The 24,160-nt window shown below is 35.9% G+C and overlaps 1 protein-coding gene across 1 annotated transcript in view; it reads left to right on the forward strand.

The window, feature by feature from the left end:
• PIK3C3 (phosphatidylinositol 3-kinase catalytic subunit type 3) overlaps window positions 1-24,160 on the forward strand; it is a 136,370-nt gene that overhangs the window by 71,705 nt on the left and 40,505 nt on the right. Inside the window, exons 17-23 of the mRNA XM_034642203.1 lie at window positions 4,448-4,553; window positions 6,044-6,160; window positions 10,793-10,924; window positions 13,290-13,418; window positions 14,081-14,150; window positions 15,968-16,032; window positions 21,648-21,732. Coding sequence (XP_034498094.1) covers window positions 4,448-4,553; window positions 6,044-6,160; window positions 10,793-10,924; window positions 13,290-13,418; window positions 14,081-14,150; window positions 15,968-16,032; window positions 21,648-21,732 — 704 coding nt within the window. The remainder of the gene's footprint in view (window positions 1-4,447; window positions 4,554-6,043; window positions 6,161-10,792; window positions 10,925-13,289; window positions 13,419-14,080; window positions 14,151-15,967; window positions 16,033-21,647; window positions 21,733-24,160) is intronic.

Genomic DNA, 24,160 nt, shown 5'->3' on the forward strand with positions numbered 1-24,160 from the left:
TTTGTTCCCTTTCCAGTGATTTAAGTAGGATTCCTGCTATAGCTGAATCCTTAGGGGCCTATAGTTGTGCAGACAATCCTTTTAAAATGAGTAGTGTCAACCTTTTAAGCCACAGAGGGGAGTTATAGTCTCCAATCTGTAAAGTGTTGGACATCAGGATCTATAAATCGTTCCAGTTTTTTATTTTTATAGCTATTCCAGTATGTTGAAATTGAAAGTAAACTTTGGATGCTTTGACATGTTTTTCTATAACTTTTAAGACCTTTCAAGGTAATAAAGGTTATTTACCCCACAAAATGAAATTGCCAGGAAGCAGGTAGCCCCACTGATGTCATCTTACAATGGGTACCTGGACAGTTTTGTCTGCATTTCTACTTGAAGATGATAGGTTTCAAGGGAATACCTTAGAGTGCTTTGTAGAATCTAGTTACTGCTGTGAACTGAGAATCCAGAAATGATTCAAATCTAGGTCGTTTAGTCTTGATCTAAATTTGTCCTTCATATTTGGAGATGAGGTTGTCATTTGAATTTTAGATGGAATTTTCTTTTTGCAGCAGAACTTTGGCTTGGAAGATATTTTGACCTTTATCATGAGCATCAGTGTAGACCCTCAGTCATAGGAAATAGCTGTGACCGTTGTGTTTACTTGGTGGTTGGGGACACCTGAACAAAAGCAGTGGAGTCTATATATTCTGGTCATCTGTATTAGTCATTTAGAACTGAATGTCTCCATAAACACACAGAAAAAGACAATATACTAAGGTAATGGAGAAAGTCAAGGACTTTAAAGGATGGAAAGGTCCGAATAGGATTTGGAAAGGACTGTGTATTGACAGTTTTATAGTTTAGAACCACTGTCTATTTAACATTTCTAGATGGTGTCCTGAAATGACCAAGCATTCTGGAATACTGCAAACAGGAAATAAGAGTTTCTCTTTTTTTTGTTTTAAGATTTTATTTATTTATTTGAGAGAGAGAGAGACAGCCAGCGAGAGAGGGAACACAAGCAGGGGGAGTGGGAGCAGAAGAAGCAGGCTCCCAGCAGAGCAGGGAGTCCGATGCAGGGCTTGATCCCAGGACCCTGGGATTACGCCCTGGGCCGAAGGCAGATGCTTAACGACTGAGCCACCCAGGCACCCCAAGAAATAAGAGTTTCTCTTAACTGTTCTTAGCTTATTCATCTAGAATAGAATTGTCCAATGAAACTTTCTGCAGTGATGGAAGTTATCCATAATGCTGCACATATGGCCACTGAGCACCTGAAATGTAGAATGTGTGACTGAAAAACTGAATTGTTAATTTTTATTTAGTTTTAATTTTATTTTATTTATTTATTTTTTTTTTAAAGATTTTATTTATTTATTTGACAGAGATAGAGACAGCCAGTGAGAGAGGGAACACAAGCAGGGGGAGTTGGAGAGGAAGAAGCAGGCTCATAGCGGAAGAGCCTGATGTGGGGCTCGATCCCATAACGCTGGGATCACGCCCTGAGCCGAAGGCAGACGCTTAACCGCTGTGCCACCCAGGCGCCCCTAATTTTATTTTAAATAGTCATATGTATCCCATGGCTCTAGAAGGCGCTTGTTTTTGTTTTTGTTTTTTTTAAGAGAGGGAGAATGAGAGAGAGGGGAGAGGGAGGAGGAGAATCTTAAGCAGGCTCCACGCCCAGTGTGGAGCCCGATGCAGGGCTTGATCTCACAACCCTGAGAACATGACTTGAGCCGAAATCAAGAGCTGGATGCTTAACCAGCTGAGCCACCCAGGCACCCCTCTAGAAGGCTTTCTTGATTCAAGATTCAAGAATGCCTTTTGAAGTCTTGGCTTAGAGCTCCTGTTGGGAACATGGTATGATGGAAATAGTGTCATGGTTCAGTTCTTCATTCCACTTTACAGAGAATTCTAGGCTATACAATTCTAGGATTTTAAATCACTGCTAGTATCATGGTAAGGGAAGGCTTTTACTTTACTTTTTACTTTTACTTTTATGAGCCCTTAAAATATTTCTGTGTGTAAGACTGTTACGGGTATGTCAGGGGCTACTGAAGTTTTGAAATGTGGCCTATGGTATCAGTTTCTTTATATCCTATGGAGGGAACTAAGAATTAAACACGTGAAACCATTTGGTAACATCAGCACAAGTTGTCTGACAGGCTAGGCCTATTCTAGGAAGTCCGAGAAGGAGGGACTTGTCAGGGTCTCTGAAGACTTCCTGGAAGAGATAAAATGTCTCCTGTACTTGAAGGGTGAGTAGAATATGGAAAGATGGAGATGGGAACGTATTTCTGGATATTACTGCAACCTGAGCAGAAGTACCAAGTGGATGCACATGCTTGGAGTGGTTAGGGGACTGACCTGACTGTAGTGTGCATATGTAAATTGAGGATAGTGGAAGTTGGAACTCGATGCTGGGGCCACAAAATTTGTGTTAAACTGGTAGATAGAGAGAACCTTTGGTGTTTTTGTTAATAGAGATGGGACATTATGAAGATAGTTTAAAGGAAAAAAAAATTAGGATGATTGTATTGAGTAATAACGGGTTTCTTTTTAGAGTTGGAGAGGCCAGGTGAGAGGTATCTGCTGGCTGGCTAGTAGTACAGAACCATGGTAAGAGGCATTTTATAGGACAAAAATCAACAGTCTGGTGACTAATTGAGTATAGATGTTTGAAGCAGGGGAACGGGAGCTAGGTTTGGCTCTATGTGCATGGACCACAAATTAAACACAAAGTGCCAGTGATGATTTTAGGTAGCACTTATGTTCTCTGGTCTGGCTACTGCGTCACCTCTCCTTTTTGTAGTCAGGTGATTCAAACATTTATGTTTCCTGCCTGATTTTTGGGAAAACTTGAGTTTGTAAACCCCGCTACAACGGAATTCCCAGCCCAAATGACTGGAATATTGGTAGATTCAATAGAGATAGAAAAATAACTCATTTAATGTGGTAAGTTCAGTTTTGCACATGTTCAGTTAAAAATGACAGCGTCTTGGAAAGGGGGTATGCTGCTTGAAAATTAGGGTGGATGAATGTAAAAAGACATGTAAAAATGCAAAATTGGTGCAATAAAAGGGATATATGTATTCATATTTGAGAATTATCAGCATTGAGATAATGTCTGGATCTGTGAGATTTGAGTCATTCATTCATTCAGCAATAACCTATAGAGTATTGTGAGCCAGGCCTGGAAGTGCTGAGGGTATAGTATAAACAAGACTGGTTAGCTTTCTGCTCTCATGAAGTTCAACTTCCATTGGCAGACTATACTTTTTCCCAGAAATAATATAAAAGAAAATAATAAGTGGCTGTGACTTGAGATTTGAAAAACACTATCGGATAGATCAGGGAGTTGAAAAGTTTCATGTGATTTTTAAAGATAAAACAGTGTGAGGGTAAGCTTAGCGGGACAGAAAGGGTTCTGACCCAGGAGCCCAAAGTCCTGTTCTGACCGAGGAACCCAAAGTCCTAGTCTCTGATTTCAGGTCTACAATCAACTAATGATTGTACTGTGGGCCAGACACAACCCCTCTTAAGTTTCACTATTGATGAAACAAGGAAGTTGGTCTAGATAGATCTGTGTTTTTCAAACTACATGTCATGATCCACTGTAATCGATTTATAGGCTCACAATCTAATATTTGTTATTTAAAGAAAAATGAAATAGAACAGAGTAGCAAATATTAACATTTTCTAGAATATTGTTTTGTGAAACTTTTTTGTTTTGGGGCATCTGTGCGCACACATGTGGCTGTGTGTCTTGAGTTGTGATATAAAATGTGTTTATTAATATGGCTTGTTCCTGTCAGAACAGTTAGAGAACACTCGCCTCTGTGATCTAATTCAAATCATTGGCTATAAGATTTGGTAATTATATAAGCAGTTCAGGTTTAAGAATATATTTAAAATTTCTTTAACCCTCTAAAACCACAATTTTATGATACACAAATGGAAGATTATGGATTTTTGAGAAATGGGGAGATTGGATGGGAAAAAATAAATTTAAAATTGTATTCATTTTGCAGAGGTATATTAATGAGAAGTATCTTCAGAGAAGTTTTCAGAATAAGAGAGCCTTACAAAAGGATTACATAGATTTTGAAAATAATGTTTATAAGTTACTTGGTAGATATGTGAGCTTAGATGATTTCTGAAGATGGTAATGCTATATGTACCTCATAAAGTATTAGGAGAAAATGCTTTTGATGCCAGACTTTTTAAAAAATCTAGGATATTATACAAATTAAGGCATTATTATTTTTAATTTACTTTTTATAAATGATTGTGTATGTGCCCTAATTTTCCACTTTTAAAAGAGTGATGGAAAATGTGTTTCATTACTTCCATTTATTTTTGCAAATGTAAACTAATCTGGTTGAGTGGAAAAGTAGAAATATTTACAAAATGAATCTGACTTTCATTTCACCTCTTATGAATGACTTAACATATTTTTAAGGTATGTGATAGTGGAATGTGAAGATCAAGACACTCAGCAAAGAGACCCAAAGACCCATGAGATGTACTTGAATGTAATGAGACGATTCAGCCAAGCATTGTTGAAGGTAACCATTTCATGTGGGGGTTGTCAAAAACACGGGACGAAGGCCAGATCTGGCCTGTTGCCTGTTTTGGTATATCCCATGAGCTAAGAGTGGTTTTTATGTTTTAAATGGTTGAAAAAAAAATAAAAAGAAGAATATCTTGTGACATATGAAAATGATGTGAAAGTCAAATTTCATTGTTCCTTCGTAAAATTTTATTGGAACGTGGTCATGTTCATTTGTTTCCATATGTTTATGGTCACTTATGCACTGCAATAGTAGTTGAATAGTTGAAATGGAAGCTATATGGCCAACAAGACCTAAAGTATTTATTCCTTGGCCCTTTACAGGAAGTGCCTGATTTAATGAAATAAACCTATCCATGGAACAAAGAAATTCCAAAGCTTTGCTTTTTTTTCTATTTCCCTCTCTTTTGTTTTATCAAGACTAGGTACATTTTCAGAAATCTTACAATGCTCATATTGCAGGTACTTACTACATAACTTGTATTTTTGCCTCTTAAACAGTTTTTACAGTCTGCGTAAGACCATTTTCTCCTCTTTGGTGTTGTGATTCTTAAAGTGCTGTGGCACAGTTCAGCCAGCAGAGGGTGCACGGGCAGTGAGGACTCTCAGTGGCATTGATCTGTGATTTGCTACAGAAATAGTTGACTTCATAGCATCTTTTATCTACAACTGCAGATAAACATGTTTCATGTTCTTACAAATTTAAATCCAGTCTTATTGAGATCTTGGAGACTAAACTTTACTATAGTTCTCAGATCTCAGACCTTCTCTGCATTCACCTATTGGCAGATAAAGTAGTTGGTCTTCTCTTCTAACCTCCGTTCTGTCACTTACAGCTTTTGTCATCCTGTGAAGAAATTTCACTTTCTCTCAGCTTAAATTTCTTCACCTTCAAAATGAGGATGATAACTGTTGCCTAGCCACCCTTATCAGTGTAATTGGGAAAATTAAATGAGAAAATGTATTTTATAATATTTTATGAACTGGGAATTCACTACAGAAGACTTTATGGCATTTAATTATAATGACTTATATTTTACTAAGCAAGCATGCATTACATTGCTATTTGAGTGCTTTTCTTTTCTCAGTAGATTTTTAGTTCCTTAAAGATGATATTGTTTCTGCCATATGCCTAGTGCATTTCTGAAGACATAGGCTTCCAGATATTTATTGAGTCAACGAGTGACTGCATTTTGGGTGAACGAATTCTCTCTTATCACATGGTTGTATGTGAAGAAAAATGCTGTTTTTGATAGATGAGTATTCGCTGAAGACTCAGATAATTTTCAACTGTGGAAGAGTTGGCAGTGTTTAAATAAGCTAGCAGCTTTCTCATTATCTCTGAATCAAGATAATTAATCTTTTTCAATTTCACTTTGAAGTTTGTAGCTATTAGAAGAATAAATAAAGATCACCCATGCTATTAAAGAAACCCTGATCATTATGCTACACAGAACTAATTTTCCTTTCCTTGAATCCCTTCAGGGTGATAAGTGTGTCAGAGTTATGCGTTCTTTGCTGGCTGCACAGCAGACGTTTGTAGATCGGCTGGTGCATCTAATGAAGGCAGTGCAGCGTGAAAGCGGAAATCGTAAGAAAAAGGTAAACCTATGGGCTTTGCTTTTTGTTTAAGATTAATGATGTTTCAGTATCATAAAATACTGAGTTTTGGTACTATCTCTCCGGGTTGATATATTTTATGAAATTCTTATGTAATTATAGCAATAGGAAGATTTATAAGCCTGATTATGTACAGGATCCTGTTTTATGAATTTATATATATGTATACATATATGTATTGATTTAATCTTCACAACAACTCTGTAAGTTAGATACTATTATTATCTCAATTATAGGAAAAAGTGGGGGTAGAGAAGTTAAATAATTTTTTAAAAATTCTTTATTTGAATTGAAGTTAGTTAACATATACTATATTATTAGTTTCAGGGGTAGAATTTAGTGATTTTTCAGTTGCATATAACACCCAGTACTCATTACATCAAGTGTCCTTCTTAATGCCCATCACCCAGTTATCCCATCCCCCCACCCACCCCCCCCCCCCCCAACAACCCTCAGTTTGTTTACTAGAGTTCACTGTCTCTTATGGTTTGCCTCCCTCTCTATTTCCATCTTATTTTTCCTTCCTTTCCCCATGTTCATCTGTTTTGTTTCTTAAATTCCACATATAAGTGAAATCATATGGTATTTGTCTTTCTCTGACTGACTTATTTTGCTTAGCCTGATACCCTCTAGTTCCATCCACATCATTGCAAATGGCAAGATTTCATTCTTTTTGATGGCTGAGTCATATTCCATTGTGTGTGTATATATATATATATATATATCACATCTTCTTTATCCATTTGTCTGTTGATGGACATCTGGGCTCTTTCCATAGTTTGGCTATTGTGGACATTGCTGCTATAAACAATGGGATGCATGTGTCCCTTCGAATCACTACATTTGTATCCTTTGGATAAATACCTAGTAGTGCAATTGCTGGATCATAGGGTAGCTCTATTTTTAACTTTTTGAGGAGCCTCCATACTGTTTTCCAGAGTGGCTGCACCAGTTTGCATTCCCACCAACAGTGTATGTGGGTTCGAGGGGTTAAGTAATTTGTCCAGCGTCCTCAGCTAGTAAGTATTATAGTTGGGGTTTGTTTCCAGGCATTCTAAATCCATATTTTTAATCTGTAGTGCTTTATGGGTCTCATTTTAGAATTTTAACATCCTTGCATATAATGTGTTTGATGTGGAAAGGACCTCTAGGGATCATGGAGACTGGAATTACTCTGAGAAGATGAAAGTCCGCTGTGACTTGCCCACGGTGGCAGAATTAGTTGTTAGTAACAGCACTGGCTTTGCATCTGTTCTAATGGCTAGTACATGGGTCTTCCTCTCAAGTGAGCCTTCTACTTGATGACAGTAGATGAGTATCTGTTTTTCATATGTCATTTTCCCTTATCATTAGCCCAAATAATATGAAGGATTCACTTGATAGCTTCTCTTTATCTAGTCCCACCACAGGCAGATCTTTCTTGGTGACCTTTGTAAAAGAACATAGCACATTTTACTATTGTTCTGTAGACTTGTGAGAGGAAAGTGGAGAGGAAAAAAAGGTGAAAAATGGAGTCAGGAGTTCAAAGGCAGGGGATCAGGTCTAAAGAGAAATCCTAGTAGATATATGTGCAAGGAATAATGTTCACAAGGTTAAGAAGGAGAAAATAGGCTGAAGACAAACACATTTTTATTGAGATGACTTCTTTTTGTCATTGCTGTGAAAAAGTCACAAACCATGGTTAAATAACTAAATCCCTACTGCTGTTCCTTCTGGAGCCCCTCTCCACAGAGGTGCATATGTGAGGAAGCAGTGTGATCCCACATACCCACCTGCAGGAGTGTCAGTCCCTGCGACTGTCAGTGTGGGCATATGTTTAAACCAGTTTGTATTTGTGTAACATGCTCTTCTATTTGTCACGCACGTGAGTCTGGCTGCACCTCAGTTTTAACTCTTCTGGAGGATAACTGTGTACCCATTTGAGGTATCACTTAAAGCTTCCCAAAATATATTTTGTATTTGACAAACAGCCGATATTTTAAATCAGACAATCTTAAATACAGTCTCAATATTGGCTAAAAATCTTTCTAGACATTTTTTATGGTGTGTTAAAAGACAAATGATTTTGTTAATGTAGATTTACTAGAAACAAGCCCTGGCACCATGGAGAAATGCCAAGATGGCTCTCTACTACCATTATTTGTGTTATTATTAGTAACAGTGAAATCACTACTGCTAATAATTTAAAATCATATGCAGCACTTTTCCATCCCCGCATTTCCATAATGAGTTTGGGAGAAATGTCATGGTGAATGCAGCAGTGTTAGATATGTAGGAATGTTATCTGTGAGTTATTAGTAAAATGGTGAAACAAATGATAAAGTTTTTGCAATAGTGTTTTCCTGTGTTGACCTCTAGTTTAGGAAGAATTCTGTTGAAAGTGGTCTCTGAGTCTAGAAATTTGAGTTCACTGAAAATGCATTTCCATCAATACTTTTAAAAAATTTCATTAAGGTACCTGGGTGGCTCAGTCAGTTAAGCATCTGCCTTTGGCTCAGGTTATGATCTCAGGGTCTTGGGTTTGAGTCTGCTTGTCCCTCTCCCCCTGCCCCCACTCATACGCGTGCGCAAGCTCTCTCTCAATAAATAAATAAAATCTTTAAAAAAATTTTAGTTAAGCTTTCATTTTGAATGGTCTTAAATATTCTCTTTTCAATTTTTGATTCTTTAGGTGATAATAAATAATATTCCTTTATTTGTTCTGTAAAAATGTATTGCATGCCTACTGCATGCCAAATACTTTTTTAGGTTCTGGGGATATAGCAGTGAATATAAAAATTCTGTTCTTATGGGACTTTGGAGGAGAAAGTAAATAGAATAAGTGAGTGAAATACAAAGTAGATACTTTTGTATGCTATGGAGAAAAATAAAGCAGGAAAAGGAAACAGGAAGTGCTGGGTTTGAGTAGTAAGGCAGTGTTTAACCTCTTGATAGCATTGTCAGGAAGGCCTCATTAGGAAGTTGACATTTGAACAAAGACCTAAAGCAGGTGAGGGGGCAAGCCATGGGCATCTCTAGAGAAGACTGTTCCAACCAGAGGAACAGCAAGGACAAAAGCCTGATGTGAGGGCATGTATGTGTGTGTGCCTGTCTTATTTGTGAAATAAGAGAAAGCCCAGTGTATTTGGAGTGGAGGGAGAATGGGGATAAGTAGTAAGAGAAGAGGACAGAGGACAGGGATAAAAGGGAAATGCAGTATATCCTTATAAGCCATTACAAGGACTTTGACCTAAACACTGAGTTAGCATAGAAGCTGTTGGGGGTTTTGAACAGGAGAGTGACATGACCTGACTTTGGTTTTAGCAGCAGTACTCTAGTTGTTTTTGATAAGAGACTGTAAGAGGCAAAGTTGAAGAAGAGCTGTCAGGGGACTACTGCAGTTATCAAGCTGAGAAATGATGGCAGCTTGGAGCCCAGGGCTTGTAGCAGTGGACGTGGTAAGAAGTGGCTGGATTTCTCACCTTTCTTTGATCTGTTTTCTGGTTGTTTTATTGGTTATTAGCACATCAATTAAAAATTGGTCATGATAGGATAATTTGAAATTCAGATTGACATTACTTCATACTTGTATATCCGATCATACATTTGGTTAGGGAGTAGATTTACTAATTTTTATAAGGGTTATGTAGAAGTTCATGTCAGTTTTCAGTTGACCTTAATTTGTACTTTGTACAGTTAGATGGAGAACTGGAATATTACTGGAGGGGAAAAATCTGACTTTATGTGTTAGAGGTCCTGGAAACATTATTTTTCTGAACTTCCACCGTACTGCTTCCAGAGTTTTCTTCTGCGATGCTGCATCCTCTTACTAGCACTGTAAAGTGGAAGTGCCTTAGGCTGCTAGGATTGGCAGGTCAGGTTTTCCCCTTTAAAAAACAAGCACACCTGTTCAAAGAATGCAAGACTTTTTGGAAGCTTTCAAGCAGATTGTTCTTTTGCAATTGAATGGAAGGGCTTGATATAAACAGTATAGATGCTGCTACATGACAAAACTGTTTTGCCATGACTTGAATTTTTCAGTGTCCGAATTCTTGGCTCAATGGCAGTATGCATGTGAGCTGAAGAAAATTAGTGGTAATATCTTAGGAAAAGTTTGATCAGACAGAGCCAGTGAACAGTAAAAGGAAGGGTTCAAGCTCCTCCAAGTGAATTATTTACTTTTTAAACCCAGAACTTGTCCTGGAATAGTATACTGAAATTCTTGCTTAATATTTGGTCATACAAAATTAAGCTTCAAATGAAATGAGTTTCTCTTTGTGGTTTCACACATCCTTTGAAAACAGAAGTGGAGTCTTTAAATCCAGCATGAGTGTATTCCGTATGCTCAGCTGCAGCAAGAAAAATGTATTCCCTAACCTTGTGTAAGTCCAGCTCTTCACAGTCAAGGGGTCGCTCCTCTTAAAGTGTGCCGCTGCTCTTGTCAGGCAGCTTCCAGGTGTGGGTGCTTGTCTCTTACAGGTGCAACTGTCTCCCTCATGTTACTTTGCATGTACTTTTATGGTGCTTTGGAAACATTTCAAAGTTAATAGAATTGGTCTTTATGTCTTTACCATATGTTTTATAAACTACTTTTCCATTTTAACGCAATCAATTCTTGCTGATTTGTTCTCTTAGAACGAGAGACTACAGGCATTGCTTGGAGACAATGAAAAGATGAACTTGTCAGATGTGGAACTTATCCCATTGCCTTTAGAACCCCAGGTGAAAATTAGAGGAATAATCCCAGAAACAGCTACACTATTTAAGGTAATTGTGATGGATCTCTAATGTCTATGATTGGAACCTAATTCTAGAAAGCAAAAACAGAGACACTCCTTCAAAAATCATTGCAGTGCAGATAATATCTATAATTTTGTTTGATTTAGTAAATGCTAGATAAAAAAAATTACCTTTTGTTTATCATTATGTCTTGATTTACCAGTAGATATTTTTATATGAAGTGTTTCAGATATTTTTTTTTATCTCTGGGTTGTTTTTAATCTTTAATTCTTTGAACTTTTTATTAATTAGAGCCACACCTACTTTTTTCCATGTAAGCTTTTAAAAAAAAAAAAAACTTAAAATTTCAACACTTCTATTACCCATTCAGTTCATAAGTTCATGTGGTTATAGTCTCGGTTAACCTTTTTAACATTTCTTGCTCTGATATTTGTTCCTGTGACTTAAATTTTTTTCTTGTGTGTTCGGGTAGTAATTCTCTTTAGTCCTTGGTAGCATGCCACGCTTCTTTTGGCTGGCCACGACTTGGATTGTTAGAAAGAGCTGATGGTAGTCACTTTCTCCAGTTGGGCCAAAGGACTGGGCATCATTACTGTGAAGCATCATTATGTGTTGGACATCGTAAAGAAAGGTCTCTGTAAGACATGGTGTTTTACGTTTTGTGATTCTAGGGATGGAAGGGCATAAGTTGCACTGGAATATTACTTTGTATCCAGAAAAGAAAGGGCTCATAGGACAACTACTTATGAATATAAAAAGGGGTGTGATTATAGTAAGAAGTAGTTTGGATTTTTTTTCAAGGGTGTATTTAAAGGCAACCTGTGGGGGCACCTGGGTGGCACAGCGGTTGGGCGTCTGCCTTCGGCTCAGGGCGTGATCCCGGCGTTATGGGATCGAGCCCCACATCAGGCTCCTCTGCTATGAGCCTGCTTCTTCCTCTCCCACTCCCCCTTTGTGTTCCCTCTCTCGCTGGCTGTCTCTATCTCTGTCAAATAAATAAATAAAAATCTTAAAAAAAAAAAAAAAATAAAGGCAACCTGTGGCAGCCCAGCTCACTCAACTGAAATGTTAAGTTTTTAAAGTAGCACTGAACCTTTCTGCATATTATGGACTCTGATATTCTATTCTTTTAAGAATTATTCTGTTGCATTACATTTTAAATGTGACTTGCAACTTGTTTAATTGGTTTTAAAATTCATTAATGGATGATAACCTGCAATTTGAAAAATATTGGAACAGGAGATAAAATGCAGATATTTCTTAGCTTGTGTTTACAACTCACTGGAAGCTGAGATGTTAAAAGCTACACACAGACAGGTAACAACTGGTATACATTTGTACAACTGGTGTTCCTTTGGGCTGGAACTCTCAAACAAGACCAGCTTCTGGTATTCTCATTCCCTGAGACTAAACAAGAGCAGTAAATCAAAAAGGTAGTTTTACCATTTTTTTGTAACAGGATGGGAAAAAATATTTAAGACAGAGCAGGAGTTGTAGGAGTGGGGTATAGGAGTGTATATCTTCCACTCTTGTTAGGTGGATTCTGGATCCATTTTCTCCTTAAGTGTGCAATATTATAATTATGTCTTAAATTCCTAAAGAGGATGGTCAATAAAATATCATGAGACATATTTTCGATCCTGATATCCAGTCTTTCTGTTTGTTTTTCTTACAATCCTTAAAATATATGAGCATTCTTAAAAATTCTGGGTTGGAGTTTAGGATTAATGGTTCTGGGGCATTTACTACATGACTCTATCATAGTAATTCTTAACCATTTTTGGGTCACAAATGCCTTTGAGGTAATTTACAAAATATATTTTTGCTTGGGGTGATAAAAGGATATGCCAAATTTAAGATACTTTAAAATTCAGAGTTTTAATCCAAAAGAGGTTATAAGTTCTAAACATATATTCACTGAAGCATTTTTGATGCCTTTTACCCCATCATATTATGGGAAAATTTTCAAGCATACAACAAAGATTAAAGAATTATGAAGTGAACAACTGGGACCTACTGTTTGACTCTTAACATTTTACTGTATTTGCTCTGTCACATGTCTTAGCAACTGTGCAGAGGGAAAGTCATTTTTATTTTACAGGTGAGGAGACAGGTTAAAGAACATGTGTGAGATTACCCAGCTAGTACCTGGAGGAGCCTGTTCCTATCTGTCACTGACTCTAGAGCTCTTGCTCTTCATGCCATGTAATCTTCTGACTGTTAGCTAGCTTGTTTTCTCCGAGGTATCTAATGACATCTTGCTGCCAGCCCATCTTGTTTCTTTAGGTTCTTATAACTTGTTTACCTTACAGGTGAGGATTTCCTCCTGTGTATAGTAAGTCTTCATGCATTAATTTACATCCAAATTTGAAAACAATATTTTTATTTCCAGAGTGCTCTTATGCCTGCACAGTTATTCTTTAAGACAGAAGATGGAGGCAAATACCCAGTTATATTTAAGCATGGAGATGATTTACGCCAAGATCAACTTATTCTTCAAATCATTTCACTCATGGACAAGGTGACTATATAACCTTATGTTGTCAGGGAACATTTTTTAATATTGGAAATCTGTGGTTTAGTGTGTATGCTGTGTATGGACACCGAAGTATTTTTAACATTCAGGTACAATCCTAAGAAGCAGTCTCCACTTGACCTTGAACAAGTGTAGTTGTTTTTGTACACTGCAGAGTGACTCTTCTGTTGAGTATAAAATGAAATTGCATGCATTTCTTTTTATTAAAACTTTTTTCTCGGTTAAGTTCTCTCAATGTCAGGTTTAGTAATTCCCTTCCTCTTAGTCAGCTAGATCTTTTTGTTCTTTAAATTGCATCCCTGCCCCTGGCTTTAAGAGGAGCATAGTTGCCTTCATTTCCCTTTTCCTGGGTTCTATAATACTTCGTGACTAGAGAGAATTGCATAAATGAGTTGGAGGAACCCTACTGCTAGTTGAAAACTATTGACAGTGATTTAGAATAAGATAAAAAAAAATTGGCATACCGTCAACTAAGTGCTTAATAAATTTATTTTGATCAAAGTAAAATTAATTGATTAATTTAGTTAAACTTCAATATAGATTTATTATCTTAATCTCTTATATTAAGCTATTATAATACTTGCCTACGAAACTCTTTCAGAACAATCTTTATATTTCGTTAACATATTTTATCTTTTGATCAAAAGCTGCTACGGAAGGAAAATCTGGATTTGAAGTTGACACCCTACAAGGTATTAGCCACCAGTACAAAACATGGTAAGCTTATGTTACACATGGTTATTTCAGTGTCCAGTGAGTCTACTTTTCCTCTTTTAATTGAAAGTTAAGAAATTAGAGATTGAATTCATTTGTAGCACTGAAGACTGATTGGGCCTCCCTCCTTTTCTCCCTCGCTGCTTCTTGAAAACATTAAATGGTGTATCTATAAGGAAAAATTAACACCTTTATACTGTATTTATTTGAATTCAAAACTGGTTACAATTCACAGTAGTTTCTTACATAGTAATTTGTGTCCTGAATCATCATTTGAGAGTTACTATGACCCAGAGTGGCTTTGTATTGTGCTCTAAGCCACTCAGCAAATGATGTTGCCTTATTAACTAATTTTTTTTAAATTCGGATCTATGGCATCTAAGTCTTTCTAAGATGGAACAACTTCTGGAAATTTGATAGACAATTCCCTAGGAATGCTTGCCTACAACCTATTGTAAATTCCCTAGTCTTGTTACTCTCAGAGCTTCTCACTCTTAGATACCTGAGAGCAAAAGTATCTGCTTTAGGTTTCCTGCTCTTCCCCTGGCCACCGTCACATCTTTTTGGTGGTGTAATTCCTCTTCTTATTTTTCTCTGAGAATGACCTTGTTAAAAGTGCACTTATGCTCTTTGACTATCCTGCATAAATTGATTTACTCACTTCTGTTTGCTCTTCAGACAGAGACAAAAGCCTTAGCTTGGTTTACAAGTTCTGGCGTGCTGTCACACACTTCTGTGCCTATTTCTCAAGCCTCTCTTTTGCCAGTCTCCCCCTTGCTTCCCAGGCATTAGCCACATGGGTCACCTTCCATTTTCTCAAATGCACCATGCTCTCTTCAGCCTTAACGTCCTTGCTTTATGCTTTCGTCATTATCTTTAGCATCCGTTCCCACAGCTTTACCTGTTAACTTTCATTATCTTTCAAAACATGGCTCAAATGTCCGATGCCCTCTCATCTCTGTGGTGGTTTAGGTCTTCCTACACTTTTCTCTTTCGTAGTACCCTTTTCTTCGTAGTATTTAACCCAGTAAGACTTGCAGCCTTGTGCAGTCTATAAAGGCAGGGTCAAAGCTGTTTTTTACATGGCAAAGTTCTTACTACATTGGAGAAAGACAGTAAATATCTTGTAAATGCAGACTATTCCCTATTTGTGATACAGCAATGAATGAGACATTTCTTACTCTAAAGGAGTATACGATAGTTTCCTTCATTCAACTTTGATGTTTTCATAGATACGTTGTTTTATACTACTGTTGTTGTTTTGGGACTTATTAGACTTGTCTTTTCTCCTTCTTGTTCTCCCATATAATGTCCTCTTCCCCTTCTTTTTGGTAGTTTAAGGGATTTATATTTTCTTCTCCTATCATTTCCAGAAAATGTCAGAGGATGGAGTGTTAGACAAAAAAAAGCCAGTGAACATAATACAGTTTTAGGCTTAGGTGATTGATATTACATAATTTCAGATTTCTTAAAGTGATTTTAGATTTGGAATATTTTTAATTGGTATATGTTGTACAAGTACAGAAAGAAGAAATTTTTGTGCCAGATTTAGGAAGCTTAGCTATTGCTTTCTCTTCCTTGTACACAGTAATAGAAACTGGCCTGGAGAAATATACAGATCAATCAGCTTAGTTGAAAGAAAAGTTTTCTTATAGTTCCTGTGACTTAAATGCCCGTCTAAATATATTGTTTACAGTCCTCTTTAAATTGTTCCAGTATGTAGTGTATGCATTTGAAAATGAAGGTTATTCTTAGTAGAACATTATTTTTATTGCTTAACCAGTAGTTGTGCTTAATGCAATGCATATATTTCTGTGTAGGCTTCATGCAGTTTATCCAGTCAGTTCCTGTTGCTGAAGTTCTTGATACAGAGGGAAGCATTCAGGTACAGAACCAATTTTAAATGAGTTATACAATTCATGAATATATTACTGTTCTAAAAATTTCAATTTTTAAAAAAGAATATACAGTTAAAATGAATAAAAATGAATGTCTCCTTTTATCATCCTCTTCCGTCACATTGTTTTCCTTTCCTTGGCAGTAAGTAATGCTAACAGGTGGAAATTCTTCCATGTTAGTACATACAGATGCTCTATTCCTCAAACAGTGTCTGACATATAATAGGGAAGCAGGAATTAATTAAATTAAAAATTGTTAGTTTATGGTTATATTATATTCCAAATTATGGAAATTCTATATGTTTAACTGTAAGTGATCATTTGATTGTTTTCAATTTTTGTTGTTATTCAGAACAGTGCTACGAATTTTTGCTCATACATGGTTTGAACATTTGTTTTTAAGACCCCTCTCTTTCCCTCCAAACTCATCGCCGTCCTTCAATATAAGAAAAGGCAAGCAGTTTCTAGGATCATGCTGTGTGTGTCACTTTAAGTACATGGATTAGTTCTTATCGTATCTTAATAGTCTATTTTTGTCATTTTTTAAATATGATTTTTCTTTTTTTCTTATGTAAAAAATGTATGTAATTTACACAGAAAACCTGATATACCTGAGATGAAAGATAATATGGAGAAGGACTTGACAGAAGATATTTGCTAGTGTGTTTTAGTCTTTCCCAGTTTAACATGTCACAGTAGTTCAGTATGTTTTTTATTTATTTATTTATTTTTTTTTAAAGATTTTGTTTGTTTATTTGATAGAGAGAGACAGCCAGCGAGAGAGGGAGCACAAGCAGGGGGAATGGGAGAGGAAGAAGCAGGCTCCTAGTGGAGAAGCCTGATGTGGGGCTCGATCTCAAAACCCTGGGATCATGCCCTGAGCCGAAGTCAGATGATTAACGACTGCGCCCCCCAGGCGCTCCCCAGTATGGAGTTTAAATTTGCAGAAAAGCATTACTCTGATTTCTTGGCAAAGCAAGTGGTTATTCTGTTCTTTGGTTTAAGGAACAGTCACATGCAGTGATTAAAAGCTCAGGCTTATTGGAGTCTTTAGGGTTTTCTATAAATAGTATCATGTCATCTGCAAACAATGAAAGTTTTACTTCTTCCTTACCAATTCAGATGCCTTTTATTTCTTTTTGTTGTATAACTGCCGTGGCTAGGACTTCCAGTACTATGTTGAATGAGGGTGGAGAGAGTGGACATCCTTGTCTTATTCCTCACCTTAGGGAAAAGGCTCTCAGTTTTTCCCCACTGAGTATGATGTGAGCTGTGGGTTTTTCACATATGGTCTTTATTATGTTGAGATATGTTCCTTCTAAACCTACATTGTTGAGGGCTTTTATCATGAATGAATGCTATACTTTGTCAAATGCTTTTTGTGCATCTATTGAAATGATCATATGATTCTCATCCTTTCTCTTATTGATGTAACATATCACGTTGATTGATTGTGAATATTGAACTGCCCTTGCATCCCAGGAATAAATCACACTTGATTTTGTGCATGATTTTTCTAATGTATTCTTGGATTCAGTTTTCCAGTATTTTTGAGGATTTTTGCATCTATGTTCATGAGAGATATTGGCCTCCTAGCACTGATAAATGAATTCAGTAAAGTTACAGAATATAAAATCAATGTACAGAAATCTGTTGCATTCTTATACACTAATAATGAAGCAGCAGAAAGAGAAATTAGGAAAACAACCCCATTTACAATTGCACCAAAAATAATAAAGTAAAATACCTAGGAATAAAAGAGGAGAAAGAGCTGTACTCTGAAGCTATAAAACACTGATGAAAGAAATTGAAGACAACACAAAGAACTGGAAAGACATTCCATGCTCATGGATTGAAAGAAGAAATATTGTTAAAATGTCTATACTACCCAAAGCAATATACACATTTAATGCAATCCCCATCAAAATAGCAACAGCATTTTTCACAGAACAAGAACAAACAATTCTAAAATGTGTATAGCACCACAAAAGACCTCAAATATCCAAAGCAGTCTTGAAGAACAACAGAATTAGAGGTATCCTAATTCCAGACCTTAGATTCTATTACAAAGCTGTAGTAATCAAAACAGTATGGTACTGACATAAAAATAGACACATAGATCAATGGAACAAATAGAAAGCCCAGAAATAAACCCACAATTACAAGGTCAGTTAATCTTTGACAAAAGAGGCAAGAATATGCGGTGGGAAAAAGTCTCTTCAACAAATGGTGCTGGAAAAACTAGACAGTTACATGCAAAAGAATGAAACTGGACCACTTTCTTACACCATACACAAAAATAAACTCAAAATGGATTAAGGACCTAAATGTGAGACCTGAAAACATAAAAATCCTACAAGAGAGCACAGGCAGTAATTTCTCTGACATCAGCTGTAGCAACGTCCTTTTAGATCTATCTCCTGAGATAAGGGAGACAAAAGCAAAAATAAACTGTTGGGACTACATCAAAATAAAAACCTGCTTCATATCAAAGGAAACAGCCAACAAAACTAAAAGACAACATGCTGAAGGTGTTTGCAAATGACTTATCTGATAAAGGGTTAATATCCAAAATATATAAAGAACTTATACAACTCAACACCCAAACCCCAAACAATCTATAAAACATGGACAGAAGACATGAACAGGCATTTCTCCAAAGAAGACATCCAGATGGCCAACAGACGCATGAAAAGATGCTCAACATCAGTCATCGTTAGGAAAATGCAAGCCAAAACCACAATGAGATACCGCTTCACACCCGTCAAAATGGCTAAAATCAAAGACTCAAGTAATAATAAGTGTTGATGAGGAGTTAGAGAAAACAGGACCCTCGTACATTGTTGGTGAGAATGCAACCAATGTGGTGAAGCCGCTGTGGAAGACAGTATGGAGGTCCTCAAAAAATTAAAAATGGAACTACCCTATGATCCAGTAATCCCACTACTGGGTATTGAACCAAAGAGTATGAAAACACTAAATTGAAGGGATATATGCACCCCTTTGTTTATTGCAGCATTATTTGTATTATTATTTATAATAGCTAAATTATGGAAGCATTCCAGTGTCTATCAATAGATGAATGGATAAAGAAGAGACGGGATGTGTGTGTATACACACACATATATACATACATGCACACACATACACACACACACAGAGACACCACACACAATGGAATATTATTCCACTGTAAAAAAAGAATGACATCTTGCTATTTGTAACAACATGGATTGATCTAGAAAAGTATAATGATAAGTAAAATAAGCCAGTCAGAGAAAGACAAATACCATATGATATCATTCATATGTAGAATTTAAGAGACAAAACAAATGAACAAAGGAAAAAAAAAAGATATAAATCAAAAAATCGCCTTTAACCATAGAGAACAAACAGATGATTACCAGAGGGAAGGTGGGATAGGGGGGGAGATGGGGGGAAAAAAAAAGTTTGTGCTCAAAACATCTAACTGCCTGGGGTTGAAGTTTTGCCATGCAGCTTTTCAACTGTAAACCTTGAGTTGCTTCTTAATCCTTTGTGCAAAGAAGAGGTAACATAGCTGACTTTAGAAAGGCCCGCTTGCTAGGTTAGCCTTTGAGTGATACCTGGGAACTCGGCCTTCAGTGTGTCGTTCCTGTGTTCCCTAACTGATAAGGGTGGTTCAGTGTGCCTAGACTGTTTGTGATACGTGATTTATAGCAAACAACTTGCTTTCCTTCTAGAATTTTTGCAGTTGCTAGACAGAGGGTGCCTATATGACCAGCTCCCAATAAAAACCTTGAGTGGTGAGTCTCCAATAGGCTTCCCTGGACAGAAACATTGCAGCCATATTGCTGCCTTTTTTTTTTAATTGTTGAAGAAAAGTAATAAATATGCTCAGTGTATCCCGTCACAGAAGAGAGCCAGGAGGCTTACACATGGGTTTCTCCAGACTTTGCCTATGTATTTTTCCTACGCTAAACCTTCTGTGTATACTTTTGCTTGAATAAGTACTAGTTGTGGTACAACCATATGTTGAGTCTGTGACTCTATGTAACAGATCAGACTTGTAGGAGGCCTTGACCCCCTAACATACCTTTCGGTTCTCAGTTTCTGCATCTGTAAAATTGGGTAATAATTAATAATACCTACCTCTAGGATTGTTTTGAAGATGATGTGAAGTGTAGGCAGAGCTTTAACATAGTTTCTAATTGAAGTAATTTTTTAATAAAGTTGTCAATTATGTTGTTCTGTGTAATTATGATTTGGTAAAATAAGGACAGTGGCAGTTTGTATATTGATTCTTGGTTTTCATATCTGATCTCTGTAAATAGTTTTGCTAAGTCATAGGTTATTCTCATGTTCAACTTCAGTAGATAATTAAAAGCTATTTTGCAAAGTAGTTGTTTTTGGAAAAAACTGTTCTGTTTTTTCATTGCTATACATCTTTGTCTAATCTTGGTATTGTTAGACTTTTTTTTTTAATTTTCAAATTTTTAAAAAAAATTGTCAGACTTTTAAGTTTTGCTATTTTATTTTGGTTTTAATTTGCATTTCCCTAATTACCCACAAGGTTGAGCATTTAAAAATATATGTATAGGCCATTTATTTCTTCTGTGACATGCTTATTTACATCTTTTGTTCATTTTCCTGTTGGGTTGTTTGTGTTTTTATTGATTTATAGGAATTCTTTATATATTCAAGGCACAGTCCTTTGTCAAATTTTTAGGGTGTTCAGAAAAGCTGAACTTTTTTTTTTAAACAGCATGTTACTTGTATTTTCAAATAATATATACTGTTTTTCTTTAATATCTAATATGGAAGGGAATAGTTCCAGTTCGTAGTCAGAAACAAACAATTTTTTGTTTTTTATTTTCCCCACCGTTTCCAGACTGTTTGGACAGAGCTAATGCATTTAATCGTCCCCCTGTAATTCCTTTGTTCAGTTCACATCTCTCTTATATTTATCTTTCCATTAATTTCCTCTAAGAATTATTAGCAGTTGCATTGTAATTAATTTACAAATTTGGGTGTAATTTTATTGAGCTATTTTTATTGGCATATAGTCGACATACAATATTATCTTACTTTGAGGTGTTAAGAAATGATCACCATAAGTCTAGTTACCATCTGTCACCATACAAAGTTATTAACAATATTATTGACTATTTCCCTGTGCTGTACTTTTCATCCCCTTTTTTGTTTTATAACTGGGGGTTTCTTAATGGTAACAGTAGCTATACTTAAAGATAATTTTAATAACTCATGTTCACTTTAAGGAGAATGTATGATACAAAAAAACGCTCATTGTTTACATTCAGAAGAAAAGTAAAAGAAAGGGATAAATTGAGTATAGAGAAATAGCAGTAAACTTATTTTATTTTGTGTAATGTTCTCCCTAAGGTGTAAAAGTAGCAGCATACTTTTTTTTTTTTTTTTGATCTTAACTGTCTGTAAGCATAGTAATAAGACTGATTTTTGGAATAAGCTTTTTAAAGTCCACATTTTATAATTATTGACTGAGCTTTAGACTAGACACTTGGTTATTTCCTATAATTTCAAAATGTCTGATTTGTTTAAGGATTGTATTGAATTTGTAAACATGTAAATTATATCTTTTCAGAACTTCTTTAGAAAGTACGCACCAAGTGAAAATGGGCCAAATGGGATCAGTGCTGAAGTTATGGACACCTATGTTAAAAGCTGTGGTAAGTTTTTCAAGTTCTACTTTCCATTGATATATTGGAGTCAAGGAAATAGGCTATCCCAAGTTTGCCATATTCATACATACTTATATTTATCACATCGTAGGATTTTATCTTGTCCTTTTGGGCTGCTATAACAAAATTCCAGAGGGTGGCTTATAGGCTGGAAGTCCAAGATAAGGTACCAATATGGTCAGGTGAGGGCCCTTTTGGGGTGGAAGACTTTTTGTTGTATTTTCACCTGGCAGAATGGGCTAGGGAGCTCTGTGGGCTCTCGTTTTTGAGTTGTTAAGATGGTAAGCACCGCCTAATACCATCGCACTGGGCAATAGGATTTCGATGTGTGAATTGAGGGAGGACATAGACATTCAGATCATGGCAGATTTAAATGCTCTATAAGAAGATATTTAAGAGGTATAAAATCCTGATAAAAGAAGTCATTAATGTTTTGACATAATAGTAGTAACAAGGTGTAAATTCTATTTAGCCTTTAGTCTTTGCAATCACTTAACTGTGTTACAATTACAAGTTATCTCTCCCTGGAAGCTGTTAATTTTCCCCTAGATTTTCTCTGTGTTTGACTAACTGCAATTAGTAGACTGTGGGAAAAATCTGAACAATAATTATGGTTTAGATAAATCTCAAGACCTGTGTTAGGAGGATGCCTCTCATGATATTTTATTTTATGGTCCCTTCCTGGAAATAGGTAAGTGGTAGAATGCCATAGGGATTAATTCATATTTTTGACCATTTATGCCTACCTGTCCTCATGAAGTTTATATTCTAGAGGATTTTTTAAAAAGTTTCTGAAGAGGTTTTTTGTTTTTGGTTTTTTTTGTTTGTTTTTAATAACTGGATTGTTTAAGGGAGGGTTAATAAAGAAGTTGACACCAGAGTTGAGCCCTGGGTGGGATATGGTATGTAATAAGTTATTTTATTTAAATTTTATGTTTATGTTCCTATTTATATCTATCCTTAAGAAGAAGCAAGTAACAGCTTTATAGACATATAACAATTGTATTTAAGCTTTTGTTATCATTTTATGGTTTGTAAACTCCTTCTTATACATGACATTTTTTAATTTTTCACAATGTTCCTGTGAAGTAGTGTTCAAGATTATTTTAGACAACATAATTTCTTCCCAAATTTATACTTGATGATGCAGTTTTGGCTTAGAAGTGCAAAGAAAATGTAATATTCCTGGGAACTTTAAAAGCACCAAAATGAAATATGTATGTATATTAAAATCCTTTACGGTTTTGATCTTATTTTTATTTTTACTGAAGGAATATAATATGTGTTACATGTAACTGTGTTTACCCATAAAAATGGCCACATACAGTGTAGATTTAAGAACTAAAAAAAACTGAAACATTCCGGAGAAAATGTATTCTTTCTTTTTACTTCCGCTTGCTCTCCCACTCTGTATTCTTCTTGTCTTTCTCTCCTACCTTCCCTGCTTTCATTCTTTTCTTTCCTTTTCCCCTTTCTCTTCTTTCCTGTTTTTTCAGAACTTCAACTCTGTTTTCTGTGTTCTGAAAAAATTACATATCATCTAAAGACTAGGCTGCACATCTGAGATTACTCACATGACAGTTCATACTGTCTTTTATAACAAGGCTTATCAATTAAGTCTTCTGTACCTGGCCTCTCTGTGGCTTGGGCTTCTCAGAACTGGGTTCCAAGAGGAAGTACTCTAAGAGACAGGAAGTAGAAATTGTTGGTTTCTGAAGGCTTGAACTGAAAAGTCACAGCCTGCCTGGATCCAAAGTGAGCGGCTATAATTCCCACCTTGAATGAAAAGTCTGTTAAAGAATGTGTGGCTGTCTTTCTTTATCTTTATTCTAGTTCTCTCAGTATCTTGTTACATGAGATATTTCACATGCCCTTCAATAATTATCTTGTGTCTTCTTACTGAAATTTTAGATAGTTACTGTAAACTTTTTTACATCATAAATCTATTTAATAAAGAATGCTAACTTTTTCTACTTGAAATATATACACATATCATCTATAAATATTGACTAAAATTTGAAAATTTTAATAAAATTACTGGTACAGTATACTATGGATACATGTCATAGTGTTATACCTTTTATGTAATGTTCCATTTTTTCCCAAGACCTAATGAAAATATGACTGGTTTTTCATGTAAAAAAAAAATACCCATTTAAATTGCACCTCTTGGACACTTAAATTCAGATTGGCTCTTGTTCCTCTCTTCCCCCCTAGTATTACACATTTATTCCTTCCCTGATAATTGATTTGATGGCAGGCCTTCTCTTCATCTTATTTTGAATTGGCCTTCTGTTTCCTATGTATCTTGCTGTGTTAAAAAATAATCATTTGTGTTTCGGTGAGTTTGGTAGCATTCCAGGTTATATTGGAGGTTGAAAGCCATTATTTGAATTTTTAATTAGAGGATTTAGTG

The sequence above is a fragment of the Ailuropoda melanoleuca genome, chromosome 14 (assembly GCF_002007445.2).
Source record: "Ailuropoda melanoleuca isolate Jingjing chromosome 14, ASM200744v2, whole genome shotgun sequence".
In the NCBI taxonomy this organism is placed as follows: domain Eukaryota; kingdom Metazoa; phylum Chordata; class Mammalia; order Carnivora; family Ursidae; genus Ailuropoda; species Ailuropoda melanoleuca.